This window comes from Melozone crissalis, unplaced genomic scaffold (genome assembly GCF_028551555.1).
Source record: "Melozone crissalis strain CALT ecotype California unplaced genomic scaffold, PUWL_Pcris_2 ptg000063l_1, whole genome shotgun sequence".
NCBI lineage: Eukaryota > Metazoa > Chordata > Aves > Passeriformes > Passerellidae > Melozone > Melozone crissalis.
In genome coordinates, this window is record NW_026535841.1 from 8,657,490 (window position 1) to 8,682,047 (window position 24,558).

The 24,558-nt window shown below is 44.4% G+C and overlaps 1 protein-coding gene across 1 annotated transcript in view; it reads left to right on the forward strand.

Moving 5' to 3' along the window:
• LOC128945327 (uncharacterized) overlaps window positions 1-20,792 on the forward strand; it is a 31,604-nt gene extending 10,812 nt beyond the window's left edge. The window contains exons 2-7 of the mRNA XM_054289052.1: window positions 6,880-7,874; window positions 11,863-11,914; window positions 12,015-12,117; window positions 13,286-13,449; window positions 17,238-17,477; window positions 18,100-20,792. Of these exons, the coding sequence (XP_054145027.1) occupies window positions 6,880-7,874; window positions 11,863-11,914; window positions 12,015-12,117; window positions 13,286-13,449; window positions 17,238-17,477; window positions 18,100-18,846 (2,301 nt within the window). The 3' untranslated portion in view covers window positions 18,847-20,792. The remainder of the gene's footprint in view (window positions 1-6,879; window positions 7,875-11,862; window positions 11,915-12,014; window positions 12,118-13,285; window positions 13,450-17,237; window positions 17,478-18,099) is intronic.
• The last annotated feature ends 3,766 nt before the right edge of the window (window positions 20,793-24,558 follow it).

The following is a 24,558-nucleotide window of genomic DNA, read 5'->3' on the forward strand; positions in this document are numbered from 1 at the left end:
TGGGTTTGTGTTGGGAGGGCAAGGGAGACCCCTCAGCAAGCAGGGTACTCTCATAATTGATGGAAACTCTTTTGGAGATCAAGCTGAAAAATAATTACAAATAAAGACTAAAAAAAAGGAGACAGGGGAAGCTAATAACTAAGCAAAGTGTCGGCAATTTTTGTTGTGCTCTGTCAATCCCATGACTGACCTGCTTGTGCTAACTCTGCTGCTTTCAATCATCCAGAGACACTTGAAGAGCTGCCCTAATCTGGGATGAGAGTCTCCTCATGCTTCAAACAGCAAAGGCAATTTGGCAGAGAGGGAAGTGGTGATTCCAAGGCATTTCTAGGAACTCTTGTACTGCCAGGTGGAAAAAATAGGTTAGATGTGTTACAGCTGTATCTAGTTCATTCTAATGGAAGAAAATAAACCTTGCATGCAATGATGAGCTGAAAATGCAAAATTAAATAGAGCAATAATTTTCCAAAGTCTCTGATTAACTTTGTCCTGTGCTTGGAAAAAGTCCTACCAGCTTTGATGTCTAGATCAGTCAGCTAGTGAAGGAAATGTGGTCACTTAAACCAACAGACTGGAGTTTTCTATCTCACTCCTGGGATAGTCTTTCCTCAGATCCTGTATTTGATGAGCATCCAAAAAGCTCAGACTTCCCTAGCTTGGAAATACTGTGAGAGGAAAACTTGGGGCTTTTGCTGGGAACCACAAGAATCATGTTTCTGGTAGCTTTGCAAGCAGTTCCAGCCATGTCAGCAAGTAAAGACTTGTCTTTATTTTGGTTTTCCCGTGTAAGCTGGGATTGTGGAATGACAACTTTCCCCTTTTCCTCCTCATTTTCTTTTTAAAACCCCAAGTTTAGCATTTTCTCTCTGCTCTGGCTGAATGTTTGGGCCACTTCATATTTCATCCCAGGTGGGTGGCTCTGTTCAAGTGTCCTCAGGAGCCCGAGTGATCTTTCACTTGGAATGAACTTCCTAAGCTTGGAGGGGAGAAGGGGGAGGTAGCTGGGATGCCATAGCTCTCTCTCTGTGTTTTGAGCAAAGATCTTGGTGTACCAGAGCTTTAAAGAGGTCCCCTGGGCGGGATAAATGTGAAGGAGCTGGTGAAGGAGCCTTGGAGCGTTTCCAGCTCTTTGAAAGAAGCACACGTGTGTGTGCATGTGTGCACATGAGATGTTTTTAATTTTGGAGGGGTGAGTGATCCCAAATAAAGCTTGTTGGATTTTCATCCCACTGATGCTATGTTGAGCTCAGATGGCTAAATTTAATCATCCAGGCGGAACAATCTTGGATTCTAAGACTGCATCCATCTCTGTGCAGGAACTATTTGCTTACCCCTGTGGCTTCTGTGGAATCAGCTGTAGGCTGACCAGGTAAGGCTGCTGTGGGATGCCCATACACTGTCCTGTTCTGGCACTAGGCAGCTGCAGTGGATTTTGATTTTTAAATTAAGCAAAAAAAATCCACCTGTAGAGTAATTCTTTTCTACTCTTAGAAGTGTTTAAGTAGTGGGGCTATTTTACAGGAAGGGACAAAACTTAAAATAACCCTCTGATTCAAATCATGGGATCATAAACAAATATCCTATCTTCACAATTATTTTTTAAAGGGCCTAAGGTCTGCATGAAAAACTTCTATCCTTACCTCCACTAATTACTCCAATACCATTTTTCCCCCTTCAAGCAAAGACCAAAAAGCCCTTTTACTTGGATAAGGAGTTAATACACATCTGTGCTTTAAAAGACTAATAAATGCAGCACTTCTTCATGTTCAGTCAGTTTGAAATATTGTGGATTATTCCTACGCTTGTTTCTAAAAAGAAGTGGAAGTGACATTTTTAAATCTGCCTGAAACTCAAAATACATGTGAGAAATGCACAGAAGTTGAGATGTGCATAAAGCATTAATGAGGGCAAAGTGGGTTATGAACTCTGCACATCATTTCCCTGCAAGCCTGCAGCTGGGCACCTCTATTAGGTGAGTGCTTTGGCCCCAAGGATGTAGTGGAAATTCAGTGGCTCAGCTGTGTGTCTCCAGTTCCCTTTGCTGAGCTCTGACTCTGGGTATGCACCACAAGAACTTGCTATTTCTTGGGCATTTTATAAAAGAAAACAAGCTACATTGAATAGGTCCCAAGCCAGAGAATCTGAGATTGTGCTCACAGAGGAATGTCAAACATCAAGACAGGATGTTCTCCTTCCCCTTCTTTGAAATAAATACACTTTAAAATAAACAGTCTTTGGGATGCAAGTGAGACAGTATCCTCTAGGATGTTGAAACCAGCATTAACATGAGTGAAGAAAGAGAAGCAAAATCTAAGAACACAACTGGGCTGAGGATTTCCCTGCCCAGGCCCTTGCATCGCTTTGTTTCCAATTCTCTTCAGCAGGGCTTGTCTCTTTACAGGCTGAGCCACATGGCCATGGCACCTTGTCTGTCACAGCATCCTCCAGGTTCCCTCTGGGCTCCCAGCACCAGCTCAGGCCAGCAGCACTTCTCTCCTGCAGGCAGGACAGAGAACCCAAGCCTTGCCTGCTCCCTGTGGGTCAGGCAGAGCCTGGTACCCATCACTGAACAGGCTCTGGGCCAGCTAAAGGCTGCCACAATTTGCCATTCATGGCTTTTTGCAAGATCTCTGCAGGTTTTGGGCATGGGGTTGCTCTGAGCTGCTGCAAGAACTTATCCTGTCCTGGCAGAGTGAGGAGCTTGCTTCTGAGCATGCTTCAGGTCCAGCTCTAGCCTGGTGCCTTGTTGGGGAGTAATTGTGATTAAAGGGTGATAATTGTATTATTAAATTAAATAAATATTGTAGAGAGTGGGATTCCTTAGAATGCGTTGATTCCCTGACAATGTTCCTACAGGAAGAATGCAGAGGCTCCAGGCCTGCATTTGTAGGTGTTGTGTGAGTGGAGAGCAGAGTTAAGAGTTATAATATATATCAGATGATGATAACTACTCTTCCCAGTGCATATTCTTGGGTGGGCCGTATGGTAAAATCCCATCTGGCCAAAACAATAATTTTCTCTTTTTTATGCATGGGAATTCTGCTTTTCATCAGTGCCTCCTGCATCTCAAGAGCTCTTTGATGTACAGAATGCAGTCTGAAGCAGTGACACACTGGCTTTGTGCTGCACCCCTGTGTAACATAGCAGGGGCTTCTGTGTCTTGGGGAGCTGCTGCTCCTCGGGAAGCTGCTCAGATCTGGTGCCTCACTCAGATCTGGTGTCTGCACTGAGATTCTGAGCAGGGTCCTGCAGTCACTTCTGGCCACTTCTGTTCCAGCCCAGCACAGCTTTATGTGTAATAAAACCTCCCTACAACTGCAGGACACGTGGGTTTGCTCCTCAGAGGGCAGCAGAGCATTCTGAGCACCGCCAGAGCAGCACTTGCACTGTCGCCTTTGAGGGACAGCCACAAGGTCCTCTTTGCACTCCTCAGCCCTGTGTTTCCTCTGCCTTATAACTCCTTACACATGTGTATCTTAAATAGCTCAAAGCTGATGTCAATATTAACTTCTCAGTCCAAACACCAGCACAGGAGGAGGTTAGTACATGACAATGGGGCATTTTTTAGTAATGGCACAAGATTTAAGCTTTTGAGAGGGCTGTGTAACGTCAAAGGGGGAAATGCAACATCTTGGCACGTTCTGAAATAGCCAACCATTGTGTGTGTGGCTGAGCAGCAGTAGCTGAGATTTGAATTACTTCTAAACATTCTAAACATACTAAATGCAGTTCCTCAGTTCCCCCAGTACAGAAGGCAGGTAGGATTTGTCTGACCATGATGGACTGGAGATTCAGCTCAACACAACTGCTGGGAACATTTGGATTCTCTGGCCAGGGAGGAAAGTACTGAAAAGCAGACAAACAGGACTGGTAATCTGGTTCTCCCTGCTCATAATTCACCTGATTGTTGTGGGCATATATCAAGTGTTGTTTTTAAAAGGACAACAACCTATCATTTGCAAAGATTAAAAATGTGCCATTTTTTTTGCATGCATCTGTCAAAAGCTCACAAGTCTGTAGCTTGCTGCAGAAGGGAACATCTGTGTTTAATTGGCAAAACTCAGGGTTCATAATGGGTGATTCAAATGAACAAAACCATTTTGTCATTCATTCAGTTGGGGATTATAAACTAATCAGAAATCCTTCCCCCTCCCCTTCCCCTCTGATCTATCTTGCATTTCCTGTCCCTTGTGTGTTTTTTTCCCTGATCTCAGAGCAAGTCTTGAATCTTTTTGGTCTCACAAGCCATAATAAATTAACAATTCCCCCACTGCCACAATCTTTCAGCCTTATTTCTGGAATTCACACATTGCAGTTCCCCCTCTGCCCAGATTTGGGGGTGCAGAGCAGCTCTTGGGGTTTTTATTGTAGCCAGCTGGTGGCTCAAGAGGCACCTTGCATCTGAGACTCCTTGGATGTACACAGAATGTGCAAGATATTCCTCCTCAAAGGATGACAGTTTGACAGATCTGAGTGAAAGGGAAAGGGAGGCAGGAAAGGGAGCTTATCCTGAGGGTGGGGGTGAGGGATTTGGGGGGATGCATTTCCCCATTCAGCTCCCTGGTGCTGAATCCCACAGGACCCCCTGATCTGGTGGCTGCAGCTCTGGGGTGTTCACAAATCTCCTGGTAGTAGGGGAGGGGCTGTGAACGCCTCCAGGCGCCTTCTCAGTGTCTGAAAAAAGGCAGCTGGATCAGCTCACATCTTCCACAAAACAAAATCTCAGCCCTCAGTCACTGCTAATTTAAGGAGGGTTGAGCCAATCTGTGATCCTCCCACATCCAGGAGTGCCAGCAGGGCTGGTGCACATCCTGCCTCCTAAACTGGGCACTTATTTTAGGGCAACAGTTGGGTGGTGTTTACTGTTTCTTGCTATGCAAATACTTGTTTAAAAGTGAGCTCAGAAGATTGGTGTGGAACAAAGGCAAGACTGCACCGATATACTGGGATGAAGGGAAGGAATACAAGAGAAGTAACAGAAAATCCCAAGTTTCTTCTTCCATTTATTCTTCTTCCAAGTGTAAGAGGCATCCTTTCCCTGAGGAAAGAGGAGCATATTCACTGGAAATCAGCAATTTTCAGCAAAATCCAAGTGGCAACAGCTGTATCTATAATTCTGGTGTGAATTAGTATATGGATCTAACTGTTAGGACCTGTGGCCTCTTAAATTGACATAAAGTTTTGCTTGTTTCCCCTGGATTTTTACCGTGAGTAAACCAATCCAGACTGAACCCCAACAATTTACCTCTTGGAGAAGAGATCAGTAAATTTCTGTTAATATGTTTTGGTTTTACATGTGGGACTCCCAAGGCATTAGACAGAGAACAATATGTGTGTGGCAACGAATGTGGTTTCTTTTCCACTTGAGACTTCCAGCCATAATCCAGCCCAGGTGCCTTAAATGAGCAGCCTGTAGTTTATTCCACTATAATTTACATAAGCTTTGATTTAGATGACACTTTTACAAGTCAAATATTGGATTCCAAGTTGAACACAGAACACAGTTTCCACCCACGTTACTGTTTTGGTCCTTTTCTGTGGCCATCCTCCATCCACCCTGAAATCCCCCAGAATATCAGCAGCACCTGCTGCAAAACAAAGGTTGTGCCTCATAGGACAGGTCTGGCTTTTTGTTTCTATTTAGGAGCTTTAAACATTTGGTGTTCCTTTATTTCCTTCCCATTTCAATATGAGCCAAGGGGAGGGACCAAGAGAAAAAAAATCTGGAGTATTTTGATCTTTGTGGCTTTATATGGACTTCATAAGCTTCGTTTGTTCTGCTGCCAAGTTCCTTTGTGTTTAAATAGATAACAGACCAAGACAACTAATAATTTCCAATAAAAAAACCACACCAAACCCAAAGCATTCCCTTTCTTTTCCAATTAATGCTCGTAAACCCATGCTCCTAGACCAGGCTTGTGACCTAAGCACTTCTGGGGTTTTTTTTCTTTCCCTTTTCAAAAACAATTGCCTAAGGCACAGACTGGGCTCTGTGCTCTGCAAATTTATGAAAGAATCTTGAAAAAAGGCTCTGAGAGTGGCTTTGGGAGAAGGTAGTTGTAAATATGATGTGCAAAAGCAGCCTCATGCACCTTTAGAAAAGCACAGAATGGTGGTTTTCATGGCCACCATTTATGGACTTCCTTCCTGCTTGGAGGCTGGAGGCTATTTGTGGAGAAGGAAGAAATAGCAGATTTACATGGAGCTGTCACTGTGTTATGTAAAATGCATGTTGGTTGCTGGTTTACTGGTGAGAGCTGATAGCTGCTGTCACTATTTTGAGAGGCTTTGCACTTGAAAAAGAGACAATTTGCCCAATCAAAAGCAGCTACATTTTGCTGAAGTAAATAAGGCTGAATGTCCTTGAAACAGAAGATGAGTTGGTTGGATGAATCATGGGTGATCATCAATGCAAAGGTTCTTTTTTTTACATAAATATGTTTTTGTAATGAAAATAACACAGAATCTTAAATGCTGTGACACATTTTTCCTTTAGCTTCTTAAGGTTTTTCTCACACAACCAACTGTTTAGGGCAACACATTTTGTGTGGTCAAAAAGTTGTATGTTTGCCAACAGCACAAATTATCAGTAGTAGGAAGTGAGAATTATGTGAATTACTTACGTGGGTTATATTTCTCTTGGAGGTTGACCATCCAATATACACTTCCATAATCTCTATGAGTGGCTTCCCATATTAGATTGATGCTCCACAAAAGTAGGATGAGACTTGCACAAGCTTAATTAATTTCCCTGTCTTGGGGGTATCTTAAACCAGGGTCTGAAGGGAAGGAAAAGAGCTGGACCTTCCATTGGTCTGGCAGGCTGCATCCTGGCTGTAATCCATGGCAAGGTGTAAGATTCTTTGTTTTATTTCCCAGGTGTATTACTCCTGTGGTGCAGTGGTGGAATCAATGGAAAGAGGCCTGATTTTGTCACCAGGTTTTCCAAACAACTACTACCCAGGGACGCACTGCGTCTGGCAGTTCTTCATTCCCATGAGGACCCATCTCATCCTGGAAATATTTGACTTTGACATTTTTGAGAGCTCCAGTGAAACTCCAACCCCCTGGGATGGCTTCTCAGCCCCTGCTACAACAGAAAATAAGGACTTGCCTTCTCTTGAGGAAAACCTGGGCTTTGCTGCCCACACCACAAAAGCCTCTCTCCAGAGCTCGATGTCGAAGGGGGCTCAGAACCTGAGCAGCACTGGAGACCAGTCAAAGGACCTTGCTGGTCACCTGGATGAACTTCCAGGAACCATCTCCAAAAAAAATGAAGCCAAGCAAGCATCTGAAGAAAACCAGTGGAAGCAGATGAAGGAACCCAAAGCAATGACCAAGGCTCAGCCAGAGGAGCTGCCATTGCCCGTGGCTGGTAGTGCCTCAATGCAGAGGCAAAACACCAGTGGCCTGGAAACAGAAGGGGATGTGGAAGGGAAGGTGTTGCTTGCCCACCTGGCTGCTAATGAGAGGGATGAAGTCACAGCAGAGAGCTGGACACTTCCCTCAACAGCACTGCCCATGGAAATCTCCTCCAGCCCTCAGCCAGCAGGGGATGTCTGTCCCCATGATGTGTTGTATGTTTCCGATCTCATCACGTTCTCCTCTCGCTTCTGCGGCCCAAATTCCCCTGTAAACAAGACCATGGTGTTTGGTTCATCTCTGGAGATGGTGGAGGTCATCATGGAGCTGATCACCACCACGGACCGCGGCCGAGGCTTCGCGATGCTGTTCGAGTACAGGAACATCAGCGAGCCCGGCCCCGTGGGTGCTGTCAGGCAGGACAGGAGGGAAAACATGATGCTGCTGGCAGTTGTGACAGGGATTGTTGTCTTTGCTCTTGCTTTGCTCTCTGCCCTCTGCGTGGCCTGCAGGTAAGGTGATGCCAGAGCCTTGGAAGCAGTGATATTATCCACAGGGAAATGACCAGGAGAGAGTTACAATCACACAGAAGAGTGGCCTTCCCTTTGCTCTGCTAACTCCTGCTGTCCTCCAAATGTGGTGAAGTGGGTACAGAGGGAGTGAATGCCCCTCACTGCACCTGCCCATGGCTCCTCAGTTTTATTTCCTACTTCTATAGCTCCTGTACCTCAGATTTATTTTCTTTTTCCTGCAGAAATACCTGAACAGTGAGGACTTTCCTGGGTAATTTTTATTGCAATGGCGATGTTGCCTTTGAACCTCAGCTTTTGGCTGATGGACAGGTTCAACAGAGAAAGATCATCCTTCCCTGAGTCTCCTGAGCAGGCTGAGCTGACAGTCACTGCATCTTCTCACAGAGATCCCACAGTTTGGCTCTAACTAACCATCACTAGCACTCTGCAGAAAAGTAAATAATAACCAAAGTATTACCACACAGAATTAAGATTTAAAAATATTTTCCCATCTGTAGTACATTTTATCCAAGAGACTGTGCAGGAATTCTAAATCCACTGCATTCAGTGTGCTAAGAAGTCATCTGCACATCCCTTTGATGCTGGGGAAGAGCCCAGAGCCATGCTGCAGTAGCTCTCATTGTTCCCAAATGCAATCCAAAGCAATCCAGTCAAATGAGCTGATGGTCAGGCTGCATTTGGATTTCCAGGTCCTGATGCTAACTAGTTAAATGCTAACAGTTACACAAGCATGCCTCCATAGTCAATTGCTTTTCTTTTATGTATTTCTTTCCTCTATATCTATCCAAGGAACACTTCTCCGCCCCCCAGCATATGTTTGCATTTTTCTAACTCCCTAGTGAAAACATTTTTGTAGAAACCGTGATTTATTCCTCTCCCTTCCAACAAATTCAAAACAGAGCCCATTCTCCCCAGGTTTTTGTCAAAACAAACACCGTTTTCCAAACGATTTGACTTCCATGAAAACATCAGGTAAACTGAAACAAGCAGTGCCCCTTGCAGGGCTCCACTCTGGGCTGGGTATTGGCAGGAGTGTTCATTTCCCAGAGCAGCTGCTCTGGTTTCTCCCTCCTGCATCCCCTGCCTCACCCAGTGTGAATCCTGCAGCCCCAGAGCCTCAGCACTGCCCAGACACCCCCAGCCCTGGGGCTGGTTTGGCAGGGCAGTTTGGTTTGCCTTGCCCTGATGGAGGCTGCATTTTAGCTCTGGCAGAATAAACACGAAATGCAGGCCAATCACACTGGGCACCAGAGAACACAGGCACAGTGGTGAAGCTTAAATATCATCTCTGTGCTGTATACATAGAAATTCCAGCTTTAGGGGTCTGAGATTTTTGTAGCTGTAAGAGTAAAATTTGCATGTATTACATTTAACTAACCTTTTTGTTTTTAAAGAGCTCGCAGAGCACTAATTTAGACCACAATTTTTTGCTAGCTCTAGAGGAAAAAGTCTGGTGGAAAATGTCTTCCAGATACCAAATACTTTATTTTTATACCCTTGCCAATCTTCAGAAGAGACAGAAACAGGCTCCCTTTGCTATGGCAGCAGTCTGGGCTGATACACATGTTGAGTAGGCTGTTCCTGCTCCAATACCCCTATTTAATTTCACTGTAACAATCCATGAAGCAGAGCATTATTCAACCCAAAAAAGTGCACCAGCAATCTGAGGCTCCACTGGCTGAGGTTTCCTCTGCAAAGCCTGTTTAGAAAGTCAGGCCATGCTGCTCACATTCACAGTTTGGCTTTCTGCTTGTTAGATGTTTACAAAATAATGTTCTGCTCTTGCTGACCAACAGAAAAAAAACAGTCCACAGGGCTCCAGCCCCACACAGCAATGTTTGTGTGCTCTGGGAACACATCCTACAGGGGTCCCTATGGCACAGCATTAGGCTTGCTTCTTTTAACTCTGGAATTTATGTCTCTTCATTGCTCTACAACTATTTTTTTTTTTAAGAAGATACCTATACCTCAGCCAGCTATTGACTGAATATAGAGACTACCCCTACTCCTTTAGGCTCTTGACAGGGTGCTTGCTGTCCCAGCCTCCTGTACTCCCTGCATGCTGTTCCTGGGAAGCCTTGATTACACCACTCTGTTTTTTATCAGAGCATTAATATGGGACCAGGTGGCAGTGATGCCATGACCTGTGCTGAGTTACCTCCCCTGTGTTGCACTGGAAGAGCCTTTTCTCCCTCTTTTCTGAGCTAACTGCTGCAAGGGCATTGGTGTCTGGCCCCAGAACCCTGGCCCTGGCTGGAGCTTGCCTACAGCTGGCAGCTGTGGGTTTTTAATGCAGCTCAGAAGAAGACTGCTGAGGCCATTAAGCATTAAACTTCTTTTAGATTGAGCCCATCGAGCTCTATTTTATGCTTCTTGTCCTAAATAGGGGCTTGAAATGAGGTGTCAGATGTGTATTAGCCACAGTCTGTCCTCTCTGCAGAAAATGTCAGGGTGGCACGGGGTGGGCTGGGGGGAGATGCTGCTGCTGTACCAGAGCAGCACACAGACCTGGGACCAGCCCCCTGAGGCACAGGGACACTGTCCTGGCTGCCCTGGGCACTGCAGAGCATGCCAAGAGGAAGAACCTGGAAGCTCTTGGCCTTGTAAACTTGCCTTCAACTTTCTTTTCTCTTCATACTTTATTTATTCCTCTGGTACCAGGTTCAGCTGTTGATTTTTTTCCCCCCCATTTCTATCTGCTGCTCTTGCTTAGCTAAAAGTAGCAGGCTCAGCCTTGCCAGGAGTAGAAATGGCCTGGGATGGGCTTGGCACCCACTGCCACTCCAGTGCACCAAGTCATCAGCAGTATCTGCTCAGGCTCATTGCATTGAGCAGGGCAAAGCTCTCTGGGGAAACTCCAAGTCTCTGCCACACTGCAGCTTTTGTTTTCTACTTGGGGAGGGAATGAAAGCTTCAGTTGTTAGTTGGCCAATAATTCTAATTACTTTTGGCCATGAAGCCTGGCTCGAGTAATGGGGGATTTTTTATTTTCTTTCCCAAGCCCCAGGAACAACAGATACGTCCATCTTATTTAATTTTAATCCTGTCCCATGCAGTCAAACTTTGGCTGTATGGTCGCAACCCATGAATTGCAGCTGTACTTTAGGTCTGCATAGCCTCCCAACCCTTGGGTGTGCAGCGACTCCATCAAGCCTTCAGTGTTGGCTTCTCTCCCCAGCCAAGCTGCCCTGCCAGTCACTGCCTGCTGCCCACCCATCACCTGGGGTGAGAATTTGCCTTTGCAATAATCTGGGTTGCATCTGCATTGTCCCCTGGAGAACCACTGGGCACAGACTACCCTTGTTTCAGTCATTATCAGGTCCACCAGTGCCAGCCTTTCTCTGTGATGTCTTTAAGCCTTATTTGTCCAAAAGTTTATAACTCTAGTTGTTTCATAATCTCAGTTTTAGTAAAAATGTGAAAAAAATGGTTAAGAACATGTGTCTCCCTTCAGCCAAGAGGCACGTTCATGCCATCATCATCTGCCACAGCACTGCCTCTTAGTGAAACAGTCACACAAATGAGCAGCATCTGATGCTCTCTGCTTGCTAAATATAGCCCAGTGTGCAGTGTTAGCTATGCAGATGAAATATTCTGTCTAGCAGGACAAGAGGGATGTCACTGCCCAGACTGAAGGATCTCAGTCCTGCTGTTCAGTCGCTGATGTGAAGGAGCAGCTGCCAGGGGGAGCCTGGTGGGACTTGGCACAGGGCTCAGCTCTGCTTTTGCATGAGCAGAGGAAGAAGATGACAGCTCCTTCTCTTCTTCAGCTGGCTTTCCACCACATGAGCCTATCATTCTCTCCCCTTGTTTACAGGCCTTGCTGCCTTGAGTCTTGGCAAGTATTTTGGATGCTCGTTACCTGCTGGGTTCCCCTCGCAGGATGAGCAGGGCCCAGAACTTTCCCGCTGTGGATCTTTAACTCACTCGAGGGCTTGTTGTTGTTGTTGCTGTCTCTCCTTTCCAGGCAGAGAACGTGCCCCAAAAGGAGCTCATCCAACGCATGCAGTGACCAGGAGGTTAGTGCTAATGGCTTCAGCAATTGCTGTTTCTCTCTCTCATGTTGGCTGTTGCACTGTTTGTCTGACGATGTTTACTGGGGCATGTTCTGAGTTGTAGAACAGAATCCAGAACTCCACTGTCGATATCAATGAGCTCCAGCTGGTGGTGCCAAGCCGGGAGAATGAGAACAACAACCACTCTGTGAGCCGGGAGCAGGCGGGTGAGTGCAGGGCCCGGGCCGGTCCATCAGAGCCTCCATCGGATCCTTCCTTCCCCTCAGCCCTGCCCTGCGCAGCTGGGGAGCTGCTCCACAGCAGACAGGCTCTGCTGCGGGCACTGTCCCTGCTGCTCCCCCTCCCCGGAGGGTGATTCCCCTGGCAAGGAGCTCATGGAAGCACAGCTCCAGCGCTGCCAGCACAAGCTGTCACAGCACATGGCGCTGCGGAGACACTGGGTTAGCAGAGCAAACGTGGTGGGTTCAGGCTGCTACAAACAGCCCACACAGACCCGTCAACTGGGGGAGAGATTCACCTGCCCTGGGCCTGACTTTCTCCAGAAAGGATGGGTTTTACAATGCTCAGATTGTCTTGGCCAACTCCAGCTCCTCAGCTCCCTGTTCCTGTGGGTCTGGATGGATGGAGATGCTTTGGGTGACATTTACCTCACAGTGTCCTTCCAGGAAAAAGCATCCCAGCCAAGCTGCAGAGAGTGTCACGTGCTGCAGTTCTGAGTCACAACACATGAACTGCCCCAGTGCCCCTTTTGGTTGGTGGAGGCCAACAGGGAGAGACTTTCTGCTGTGTTTCCATCAGTTTCCCAGTGAACACTCAGCTCTCACAAGGGTATCTCCACAAAAAGCCAATTCTGTACTCCCAGCCACAACAGTTTCTCATCTCCTTCTTGAGGAGGCTGTGGCCAGAGTTCTCCTTGCCTGGACCAGAGGACAGGCCTTGGGGACACATGCAGACACACATCCCCCTCCATGGCAGCCCCTGGAGCATCAGGCTGCCTGTAGGAGCAGATCCACTGGGGTTTAACCAAAACCTACAGCTCCCAGTATTAGCAGGAAAATATTTATAAAAATAAATAATCAGTTGAGTGAGTTTGTAAGTTTCTGATCTGCAGCACATCCTCAAGCATTTAACACAAGGAATTTCAGTTCATGTCTGTTTTTATTAGAAAGCAGACCCAAGGGTGTTTCTCCTCTTTTGTTTTGTTTTTAAAAGCTTGCAGTTTCAGGAGAGCAAACTGTTGACTTGAATTTCATTCTGGCTGGTGCAACAGCCAGCCAAAGGCTGTTCTAGATTGTCTGGTGAGGGAGGGAGGATTTGGAAACAGATGTTTTGGACTCTTGCAAGCAATCTTTATTGATTTTCTTCCTTTCTCAGTCACTTCCTGCAGAGGCAGCACAGAACGGTCTCCTCAGGACACTGACCCAGATGTGCCCTCCTCCATCTCTGCAGTGACCACTGAGACTGGGAGTGATGAAGTGTTCATCATTTCTGCTGGACCTGGGACCAGTGGGCTGAGCTTTACCACCTACAGGATACAGGTACATCCCCAGCATCTCCTGCAGGCTGCAGGATGTCCCTCTTGGACAGTACTTGTCCATTTTTGCCTAATGCCCCCTTTCCTGAAAGACAGGGACCGAACCAGGCAGTTCTCCTACCCCTCAAGCTGAGCTGCCATCAAATGAAATGGACTGTGATCCCCTGAGCCAGAATCTTTCCAGCTTTGGGAAGAGCAAATGCAGAACTCTACTAGCAAATAATGGAGATATTTGCCAGCAGACAGGAGGACCAACCTGCAGAAGTGTTAACTGGCAGAGCTGATGTTCCATTAAAATTTACCACCTGTAGTAACTAAAAGACCTGAGAGTCAGACTTACTCCTGCCCACCCCTCCAAGTGATCAGGGAAGTTACTCAGCTCCTCAGCTTGGCAGAGATTGTCTCACCAAGCTCATGTGAAAATTAACAGCTTAGGCTCCAAAAAAATCAAATACTTCAAATGAAAGCACCGAGGCCCTCTCAGATTCACAGACAGAAACGTGAATTGTTTCAGCAGGTTCTCTCTCATTTTAGCTCTTTCCCCTGGGCTCCTGGTCCTTTATTTATTCAGAAACAGATGATGGCTCAGAAGCCTCAGGTCTGGCTGTCACCTCTTCAACCTTGAGTGAGTATAAACAGAGCACATCCATTGCAGGTGCCTGCTAAAGCCTTTCTCAGGTCAACACTCTCTTCTCCAGGGCCCTGTCTCCTTTTCCCAGGATAAAGAGGATAAACAACCAGCACAAGGAACTCACATGCCCAGGACAGGCTGTGTAATACTTCTGTCACAGTTTACAAAACAAAAGCATTCTGTATCCCTGCACTTGATCAGGAAATTGGCCAGGAGGCCAGGCTGGTCAGGATTTTCCTACGCTGGTGTAAGACACGTGCTGAGCTTTGCCTCCAGCTGCCACCCTCACTAACAGAAAGAGGGAAAGAAGGGAAAACAGCTCTGGAGCCTTCCCTTGCCTGAATGTGACCCTCTGTGGAGCAGGGTACTGGGGGATACAGCCAGACTGGGCACCCTTGGACAAACCTGGTCCTTTCCAGAGCAGAGAGCTTCACCTGGTGGCAGTCACACACACATCCAGCTTCTAGGCAGGAGGGAAAACCATTTTCCTGCCCCTTTTCCCCACTTTAGTCAGAAGGAACAAATGCACACAACGTCTCCATTTTTATTCTGACGTTGCTTCTGCAATCAACATTCAGAGGGCATTTATACATAAAAAAATAGAAGAGCGTTAAAACATTGAAAGTAACCCAAAGAATTAAACACATTATTAAGCCAGAAAGCATCTCCTCTGTGATGTCCATGCAGCACACAAACAAGACAATACTCCCAACCAAATTCCCCAAGGAACCAAGGCTGGAAGCATGGCAGGACCTTTTTAAAAGCCCTGAGCCTTTCCCCACAGCTGAAGACCATCCTCTCCAGGGCTGTGCAAATTGAGCACAGCAGACTAATTACAAACCTGCACTCAAAGGGGCTCTCATCAGGCCACTTGATGCTGAGGGCTCCTGGATGTCAGACGTGTTTACAGCTGAATTTTTAGGTGTGTATTTTTAGGGTGTGAAGTGCTGCTGGCCAGCCAGCCTCCAGACCTCACAGAGGATGTGCTGTGTGGCTTTGTGGCCAGCACCAGGCAGTGGGATGAGATATCTGCTGGAGCCCAGCCCGTTCCTTGGCAGGAGCTGAGCAGTTATCCCCTTGTGAAAACATGTGTGAAATCCTGAGCCTTCACAGTGTAGTAAATAATGCCAGCAGACTCACCTCACCCAAAATGCTTGACTAGAATTTGTTAAATTATAAGGAGCTTTCATTAAAAAAATTATCTTGACCTTTTTCCCTGAGAAATTGTGTCTGGCTGCTGGGTCCTGTGCTGCCCACCAAGTGTGAGCCTGGGCCTGAGCCAGTGATTACCTGGCTTTGCTCTGCAGCTTCTGCTCTGCAGCTTTTCAAACCTTTTGGAAGACACCAGTCCTGTGTTATGAGGGAAGAGCTGAGAGAGCAAAAATCCCCCTCTGTTTGTGACTGGTGGGGAGATTCCGGGTGTCCTCCAATAGTCATGGTTTTCTAAATCCCCTTTGGTTTAAATCACGCTTTGGCTGATTTATCACTATGATCTCTGACTTCTGATCACACAATGCAAGTTTCAGATGCAAAGGTTTGAGTAAAGAGTATGATCATGGAAGTTTAACAAATATTTATTGCCAAAAGATTCTCCAAAGTCTAGAAAATACACTGTTCATCTTCCCAGTTACTTCCAGTGTACCTATCTCAAAACCAGAGGCTAATTTTTACATCAGTTTGGAGGTATTTATAATAATATTAGAATAATAAATCCTAAGACAGCCTGAAGGGGCCACTAAGGAGAAGACAGGCGGCTTAAAATTTATAAATAAAGATTGTCCCTTTAATAAAATCTTAGATTAGGAGCTTAGTATTGAAACCAACTTATGCAGAGCCTGATGCCTCTCCTGGCTTCCTACTGAGTTTCTTTTTCTGATCTAGTGCTAATTTCTTGCCTATCTGCCCATCCATTTCCAATATGACACATTCACTAAATAGTTTCTTTGATTTGCAGAAACTTGGGAGATTCAGATTCTCAGAAATATCAAATTACATGTTTCTGGTTTCTCAGGATTTTAAAATCCAGGACACTGTGGGATTTATTTCAGACACTCTTTAAGGACTGTGTAAACTTTGAATTTTTCATTCTTCTCATGACAACCATATTCGCACAGCTGAAAATTAAAAATATGTATAGAGTTGTGTAACAGGAGGCTTAAATAACACGTGAAGTATTAGTAAGAATGAAAGGAGATTCACAGGAATGTCAGGAATTCTCTAACTTTCCTGGCTCTAAGCTCATATCAATATTAAGGATAAAAATTGTGATTTCAAATGCAACATCAGAACTTAGAACATCAGAACATCAGAAGTGTGGAAGAGATGTTTGTCTGTAGTTCATTCCCATGTCTGATCAACTCTGCTCATTCACAGGACTGGTGTGTAATGTAGTCTCACCTTCTGATGATGCTGATTTTACAGCTGTCTGGACGTCTTGTTCTACTCCTAAGGCATGTTGTCCACCTGAAGAGCATTTTTTATGTGAAATGCAAATCCCCTTGGCTCCAATCCAGTTCTTGTGCTTCTTGTTCTATTCAGCACAGACACTGAGAACAGATGATTTCCTTTATTTTTCATTCCTTTGATTTTTTAATTCTTCCCTAACATAGGATAATGAGCATCACTTACTTCAGTCTTTTCCCCCAAACTGTGCATTTTTGAGACTTCTGCTTTTGGATTTCTTTCAGTAGGCTCCATCCCCCTTAAGTTTTATATAAGGGGGATGGAGCCTACTGAAAGAAATACACAAGAAATACACCTGGAGCCTTCCAAGAGCCAAGCAGAGTGGAAGAATTCTGTTTTACACAGTGAAGTTTATGACTCTGATCTGTCAAACACCTCCAGTAAAATTAAGCTGTGGATATTTCATATATTTAATGAGGGTTGTAGGACTATATCTTACATAATTGAAATTTCCCACTTCAGCTTTAAACCCTAAACTGGGGGAGCAAGGTAGAACTTTCCTCCAGGGAAGCCAGCGAGCTTCAGGCAGCACCCTGGAAGAGAAATGATGAGAAGTTGCATTCCTGAGTCCTCTGAGAAAGACTGAATCTGACTTGACTCTTAGTGCAAGTCTCTCGCACCAACAGCCTGTTTCCAAAGTGTTTTAAAAGTTTTTTGATGAAAGACGCCTATAAGCGATCTTTATTTGCCGTTTGCAGGACAAAAACCTGAAAAGGAGCGTGACAAGCCCGGGCTCTGTGTCGGACTGGCTGAGCTCCCAGCCCGCGGCTGCGGGGGCTGCAGAGAAGGGGAACGCGCAGCTGGAGAATCCCTGTCCCCGGCAGCGCACCTGGAGCGCCCGCACCTTCCACGACCTCCTGGCTCCCATCCCGCAGCTGCAGAAGAAATGGTGCAGCTGGAGCACCAACAGCCCCTTCACAAAGCTGGTGGACAGCAGCGTGAGTCCTGCAGGGAGGGGAGGGTGTTGGGGTCTCAGCTCCTGTATTTCCCCACTGTTCACTGGTTTGAACACGTTTTCCCCTTGGTCAGTGCCTCACCTCTCTCTCCTGCAGTGCAAACACATCCCAGTCCATCTTCCCCGGTGCATGGGAAAGTCTCTGCCTAATTATATTGTAATTTAGCCAGGCTTTCCTAAAATATTAAGCAGCTGTATTTTCCAGCAGTTGGCACCTGGTTAAGAAATTATCCCCAGTCCAGAAGAACATTAAAAAATGCCTTCAGACAAGATTATCTCCTTGAGTGTTCTGACATGTGCTTTTTTCCCCTGGTTATGCCTTGAATTTATTGTAATTGGTGTATTATTATTGCACTGCAATGAATCCGTAGGTGTGGCAGGGATATCTGGGTCTCACTGACTGTAGTCATCAAACCAACAGCTTGTTACAAAGCTAATAAAGGATGTTTCCTCCTTTTCAAGGTAATAACATAGGTTTTTGCTAAAGAATGCATCTTACCTCTAAAATAAGCAGGAATTTTAACTTTTAGTTCTCTCGGGATCAAAGTTTCGAGAGAGAGCTGCTTTCCATGGCATGTCTGCTAATTTTATGCTATTTTTTGCAGGGTTTTTCTACAGCTGCAAGACCCCAAGGTGTTCCAACCAGGAAGGTAATCTCAGCCACTGAGATAGAGGGAGCATCAGAGACTGTTTACTCTGATTCATCTGCCAGCAATGCCTCCTATCCCCTCACTCTGTCTGCACAGAGGCAGAGAAAGTTAACCTCCTGCAATTTGAAGAAATCCAGATTTGGGAACCCTTATTTTGGATTTTTAGCCAGTTCCCCTGACAGCAAACATATGAGGTCCTTGGATCCCTCAAGACATCTAGGGGCAGCATCTCCAGTTAACAGCCAAAGCCCCAAAAATCTTCTAGAGAGCTCCAACCCGCTGAAAATCAACTTGGTCAACGGTTCAAAAACAAAGGAGCTTATGGTAGAAACAGATAAAAACAAACCAGTTTTTGTTATTTCTGAAGAAGGGGATGATCAGCAGCCTCTGGTCCTGGCAGAACACCTTAGTCAGTGTGGAGATCACCTGCCAGAGCAAAATGCTGTGTATGCTCAGGCCGTGCCAGAGAAGCAGCCGGTGGTTCTGAGTGCGGAGAGGAACAGCTCTGCCCCCTTCACATCGAGCCTTCCCCTCTGGGCTAAATCCCCCACGTCGTACAAAGGCCATGGGAAGGGCCCCAGCTCCTCCAGGGACCAGCAGAGCTCAGCTCTCAGTGTTGGTGGGGATGCCAACAGGGCTGAGCCCTCCCAGAACTGCGACGCCCCCGCTGCTGCCGCGCTGTGCCAAGCCTCAGCCCAGTGATGAACTGGGAAACTCAGAACCATCAGTTCCCAAACCCAGAGGGAACAGGACACGAGCAGAGCAGAAGCTGTGCCCAGCAGCTCAGTGTGGCAGTCACATGTGGCAGCTTTGTTGAGAGCAGCCTTTGCTTCCCACACGTTGGGACTGAGATTACAAGGATACAAACCACAGCACAGCACAGATGCCATCTCCCTTCAGTCACTAACCGCATCTCTCTTCTCCTGCATGAGACTTGGATGGAGTTTGTACAAGAAAGCATCCTCTGGAAAGGTACTTCAGACTGCAGAACCCCTTTTCTGGGATGGGAATGAAAGTAACCTGTGGCAGACACACCGTGGTTTATATCTGAAATGTAAATCAGTCCCCTGTCCCTGTGGCATCACTTGAGTCTTTCTGTGGGGAGCTCTGAGTTAGCTTCTGTTTATAGCTCTGCCTGTACAATCCAAGCCTTGCCAAGCCAAGGGTAAGAATTCAATCATGCATGTTTGCATACAGTTTTGTAAACTTCATTTTAAGTATTTCATAACTTCTGCAGTCTAGCACAAAGCTTACCAAGCATTAGCAACTCTAATATTAAAGAGCAAGATTATCTCATCTCCTAACTCTTTAGAGAAGTGTACAGACAAGCTGAGCAACCCAATACCAGATGCTTGTTCTATTAAAGTCTGATGTAGCTTTATCTTTGTTAGGTCTACATAGGCTTAGAACACCTCAGTCCACTACATTAAATGACTCCTCATGGCAACAGGAGCATGTGTACAAAAACACTGAAATACTAGGAATAGTCTTCAGCATCCAACACTTGGATATTTGCAGCTGCTCTGATCCTGTATTCACCAGCTATTTATTGCTGGTAACGCACATTGACTAGAGAACTATTCCCCTTCCTTTAGCAGGCAAGACTTGAAAGACAAAATTAAGGTGGGGCAAACTTTGAGTGCTCACTTTCTTTAGAACAGAACCCTACATGGCTGTGCCTCCCTGAGTACAAATCCAGGGCATTCAATGGAACACTGAACCAAAGGGAAGCCTGCTAGTCCTATTGCCTTTAAAAACCCCCATCAGTATTTTAATTTCCTCTTGGTGATATTTTCCTATCTTTGCAAGAGGCTCCTGCATGTTTGTCCCACAATTCAGAATTGTTTTTCTTTCTTAAATGAAACAGTTCCTTCTGAAGCTGCATTTTGCAGCTGAGACAGCACATTGTTTTAAAGCAATAGTATGTCATAAAAACAGGTGCCAGAAAGAAATCTCCTGCACAAGTCTTCCCCTGTATTAGCTGCAGTGTGCATCCAGTTATCTTAATCCTTCTCTGTGAAGGCATTTAAGACTGATTGCTGAAATATTTAACTGAATTATTTATGATTTCACCTGCTGTTACAGCTTCCATTTGCCACCATAAATGTCTGAGATATGCAACACAAGACTATAGGTTTTGCCTTATATTTTCTCTGTGTGTTTACATGTCTACCTAGACATAGAAGCTGTGCAGCTGGTAGCAGTGGAAGCAAAAACACATTTGCCCTTTAGCAGTTGACTCAAACATGAACAGCAAACAAATCTCTGCATTTATTATTTCCAGACTCAGTTCAGTGCCAAAGTCTGGCTCCATGTTGGTTGGTTCCTTTTTGGTGGGTATTTTCTGTTGTTGTTGTTGTTTAAATTAATGCTACTTGATTCAAAGGGAAGAGATTAATATATTTATGGTTTTAAAAATATTTAGAAGTCTTCAGTACTCTAACAATAACTTCCACTGCATTAAATTCATATGCATCGTAATTTAATGTTCTGTTACTTATTACATTTCTAAAGTTTGAAATACTAAAATCTACTTTTGAAAAGTATTTGTGTTCAATTATTGACAATAGTTACATTTGAAGGGTTGGGAAAAGTGGCTTTTTCAATAAAAGCATGTTTAACCACTCATTTCTATGGTGCAACAACACTTAATTTGTTTTGCTGAAAGCCTGAATTGTGCCTCAGAGCCTGTGGGGTACCCCAGTGGTGGCAGAAGAGCAGAAAAGCAAACAATCCTTTTTAGATCCATCCCGATTTCTCTGAGACTGAAGATGAGGTGGTTGTTTACACCAACTCCTCCAGTACCTGTTGTGTAACCAAAGAGCAGACTCTGCTCACCAGGTTTGTCCAACTGCTGCCAGAGGAGGTTTCTGTGGGAGTTTGTGTTTCCTTCCAGGTCCATCAGTGCTTGCTGCAGCAGCAGATGGGCAATTAATCACAGACACCCTGGCTGCACCATGGACTCTACACACACACGTATACGTGTATATATACATATTGCTCTGGATGAACACAAAATATTGAACAGTGCTGCTTATTCTCTGAACAGAGATGATTTACCAGCTATTTAAAGGTGATGCCTTCTGGCACTAGAAGATGCTGAAGCCCAGTGCCCAGGTACCCCAGGGGAAACTTCAGTTCCTGACCTGCCTTTTGAAGCTTTTTTTTGATTAGGGGTTTTTTGGATTTTTTTAAATGCAGATCACTAAAATTAACTGCTAAAAAGGTATTTGTGTTATATTTTGTACCTTCAAAGAATGTATAAAATATTTTCCTTCTCTTACAGCTAAAGCAATTGTTTTGAAGTTCTCATATTCTCATTTTTTTCCCCCTCAGCAACACAAATAACTTCTACCTAAACTCTTCCAAAAAGTCACAGTGTAGAGCTAAGAAATTCTGAAAGCTCTGGGTGGAATAAAGTGCTTTAATACTCTCAGCTGTAAATATTGACTAGGATTAGTTTTTAAATAGTATTACTTATGGCATTTATTTTGTTCCTAACAGTTATTATTACTTTGGAGAGCTATGCTGTCACTTTTAATGACAGAAAACCTCATCCCTCATGCATGGGCTTGGAGTCAGTTTTGCCCTTGTGCAGCGCAGGGTTTGCTGCTGTGATTCTGTGTTCTGTAACCAAGCAGTGAATGGGGTAAGCACTCCAAGCACTCACTGAAGAGAGGGGAAAAATCATTCCAAGCACAATTGCATGGGGGGAAAATGTAAAAAAAACATTGTGGAGCTAGCAAAGAGAAGTATTCTTTTCAACAAAACTGAATAATACTCACCTTTATTTTTTTAGAAATGAATTATTCTGGAACATACTAGCCAAACCCTCTAGCCAATGTGTTAGGTAGACTAAATAGGACAAAAATATGTGGGCATTCCCTATTTTTTCACTGTACAAACAGTGCTTCAAAGTAAAAGTTTGAAGCCATACAAGCTGACAAGAATCTGGTGTGCTGAGGTTCTCACTGTCAGGTACTTGAACTGGTGGGGAATGGAGGCTCAAAGGGGAAACAACACATTTAACACCCAGGTAAAGCATCCTAACTTGGAAGATTCAGAATAGCATTTAGCAAGAAAAATCCCACTTATAACTTAGTAGAAAAACATGAACTGAGGTTTCCTTTCAGAACTCTAACTTTTTGCTAAGAGCAGTTGGTTGCAACTTTTTCTGCTCAGAACTCTTTTGTTGGGGTTTTTTCCCCTCAGGAGGGTGGCACATGAGCCCTGTTTGAGTCAAACACATTTGACTCAAACAGTCCAGTCAGTAGATTTTATTCTAAACAATTAAAGACTAATTTGAATTGCAAGGGAAAAGAAAAGGTAAGTCCTAAGCCAACACTTACCTAATGAAAGCAAGTGAAACTCAGCAGCACTGAAAAGAATACCCAACAGAGACTAAATACAGCTTCAACATATATTCATGGTCTGTCTAGAAATGTCTTTGATGTTAAACCTCATATGGCACACTTAGCATTTTTTATAATTCATTTCCTATGGAAACTAATGAGCTTAAGGGTGAAATTACCTCATTGAAAGTCAAAATGGAAGTGTGAAGAAAAGAAGGATGACCTGGAAAGCAGATTTAGAAGCAATCTTTGCATATTAAGCATTGCTGTGGGAAATAGTATAATTAGTTTTCTTCAGAACTTATTCCTTGGAATTGTATAAGTGGTATTTCAGCTCCCAAACATCATGCAGAAGGAATGTTGGATAAAATAGGTGGAAAAAATGCAAAATCCTCACATGTTCTTCAAATCAAGATGTTTTTTTCCTAACTTTCAGTGACTGTTGACTTTTTTTAAGTGGGCAGACCATAAAAAAAGGCTCCTTTCCAGCAGACTTCTAAGGGGCCATAAGAAACCAGATTTTCAGAGCATAATTTGGAATCAGCATTCACTTCCCAAATTCCTAACTCCTTTCACTTGAATCAACTTATTTCCCTAAGCTCCTGCTGCAGGCTAAACCATCTGCCCTACACAGTTCTACTGAAGACTGGAAATTGGTACCAAACGCACGTGTTTTGTTTGGTGACTGAAAAAGCTAATAATTAACCTTGGACTGTCAAATACCAAGTTATTCCTGCTAAATACAATGAAAACAGTTTCACAGTTTAAGCAGAAATTGTCCTGCAGAATTTGAGTACCTGAGCCACTCCAAGGGCTCCAAGAGCTGCCAGTGGTCATACATTTGTCCCTTCAATCCCACCAATATTTTTCTTTTTTCTTTATGCAGAAAGTGCTTGGAAGAGCTTTGGCTGTGCCAGACCTGATCTCTCAATAGTGCATTAATCCCAAAGCAGCAGCTCCCTCAAACTAAATTAGTTACAAGTCATTTGTGGACATAATGGAGTAGAAATAATTTAAATCCACTGCAAGTGCAAGGCCAGCCAAAATTACCAGTTCTAAAAGCTATCAGCTCATCTTTCTGGTGCACAGAACAACACTGTGTTTTCACTTTTACAATACTTAACCTGAGTTTGAGTTTCACTTAAATTTAGCCTGACAGCTGGGTAAAGAACAGCAACATAGATTAGCTACAACATTAAAGGGTATCCAGCTCCAAGTATGGGAATGGCAGCAGCACAAAAATCCTGGGATGCTAAACTGCAACTTGAAGCTTAACTCTGGCATCACTGTCTTCTTCCACCTCAGATACAACAGGGCAGGCAAGTGCTCCTACTTACTCAGCAAGGCTAAAGTTCTGTGCAGAAAAAGTTGTACTAACAGTAGTCATTTGAAACCTTATAATTTATACAATTGTAATAAAGATGAACACAGTATTACAGTAATTTCATCCAGGCTGCTGTTAAATCAGGTGGTAAAATACTTGTCACTTCAGTGTTTATGGTGTTGCAAGAAACTAAAATAGTAACTACTTTTTAAAAAAAGTAACAAACTTTTTAATTTGCAAGCATCTTGAAGCCCTCTTACTTCTATTTAATAATCTTTTGCTCATATGATTTATTATACATCCTGTAGGGATTCTGATGATCCTTTGCAGTATCATCTGACACTTTCAAGGAAGTTTGAGAATGACATAAAAACTCATTTTCAGTTAGCCAAGTTCAGGGATGGTGCTTGCTTGTAAAATCCCAACATTCAAATAACTTAAAGCTTCACTGAGCATTAGCAAGTGTTGCATACATCCATTTCTGTGGTGACAGTACATGCCACACAAGAAACACAAACAGACAACTTCAGCAGCTTTTTTTTCTTTTTTTAATTAATAACTTCTTAGTTCAGGAAAAAAAAAGTAAACCACAAAAGAGAACTGGAAGAACTACTCTCCACCTTCTTTATAAAAGAACTTTTCTCAAACAGAGAGACTATATACCTTGTTCACCACTATGTCAAATCCTATCATAATCACCTTGGTTTCCACATCTATTCTACCATATTTCATGCTCAG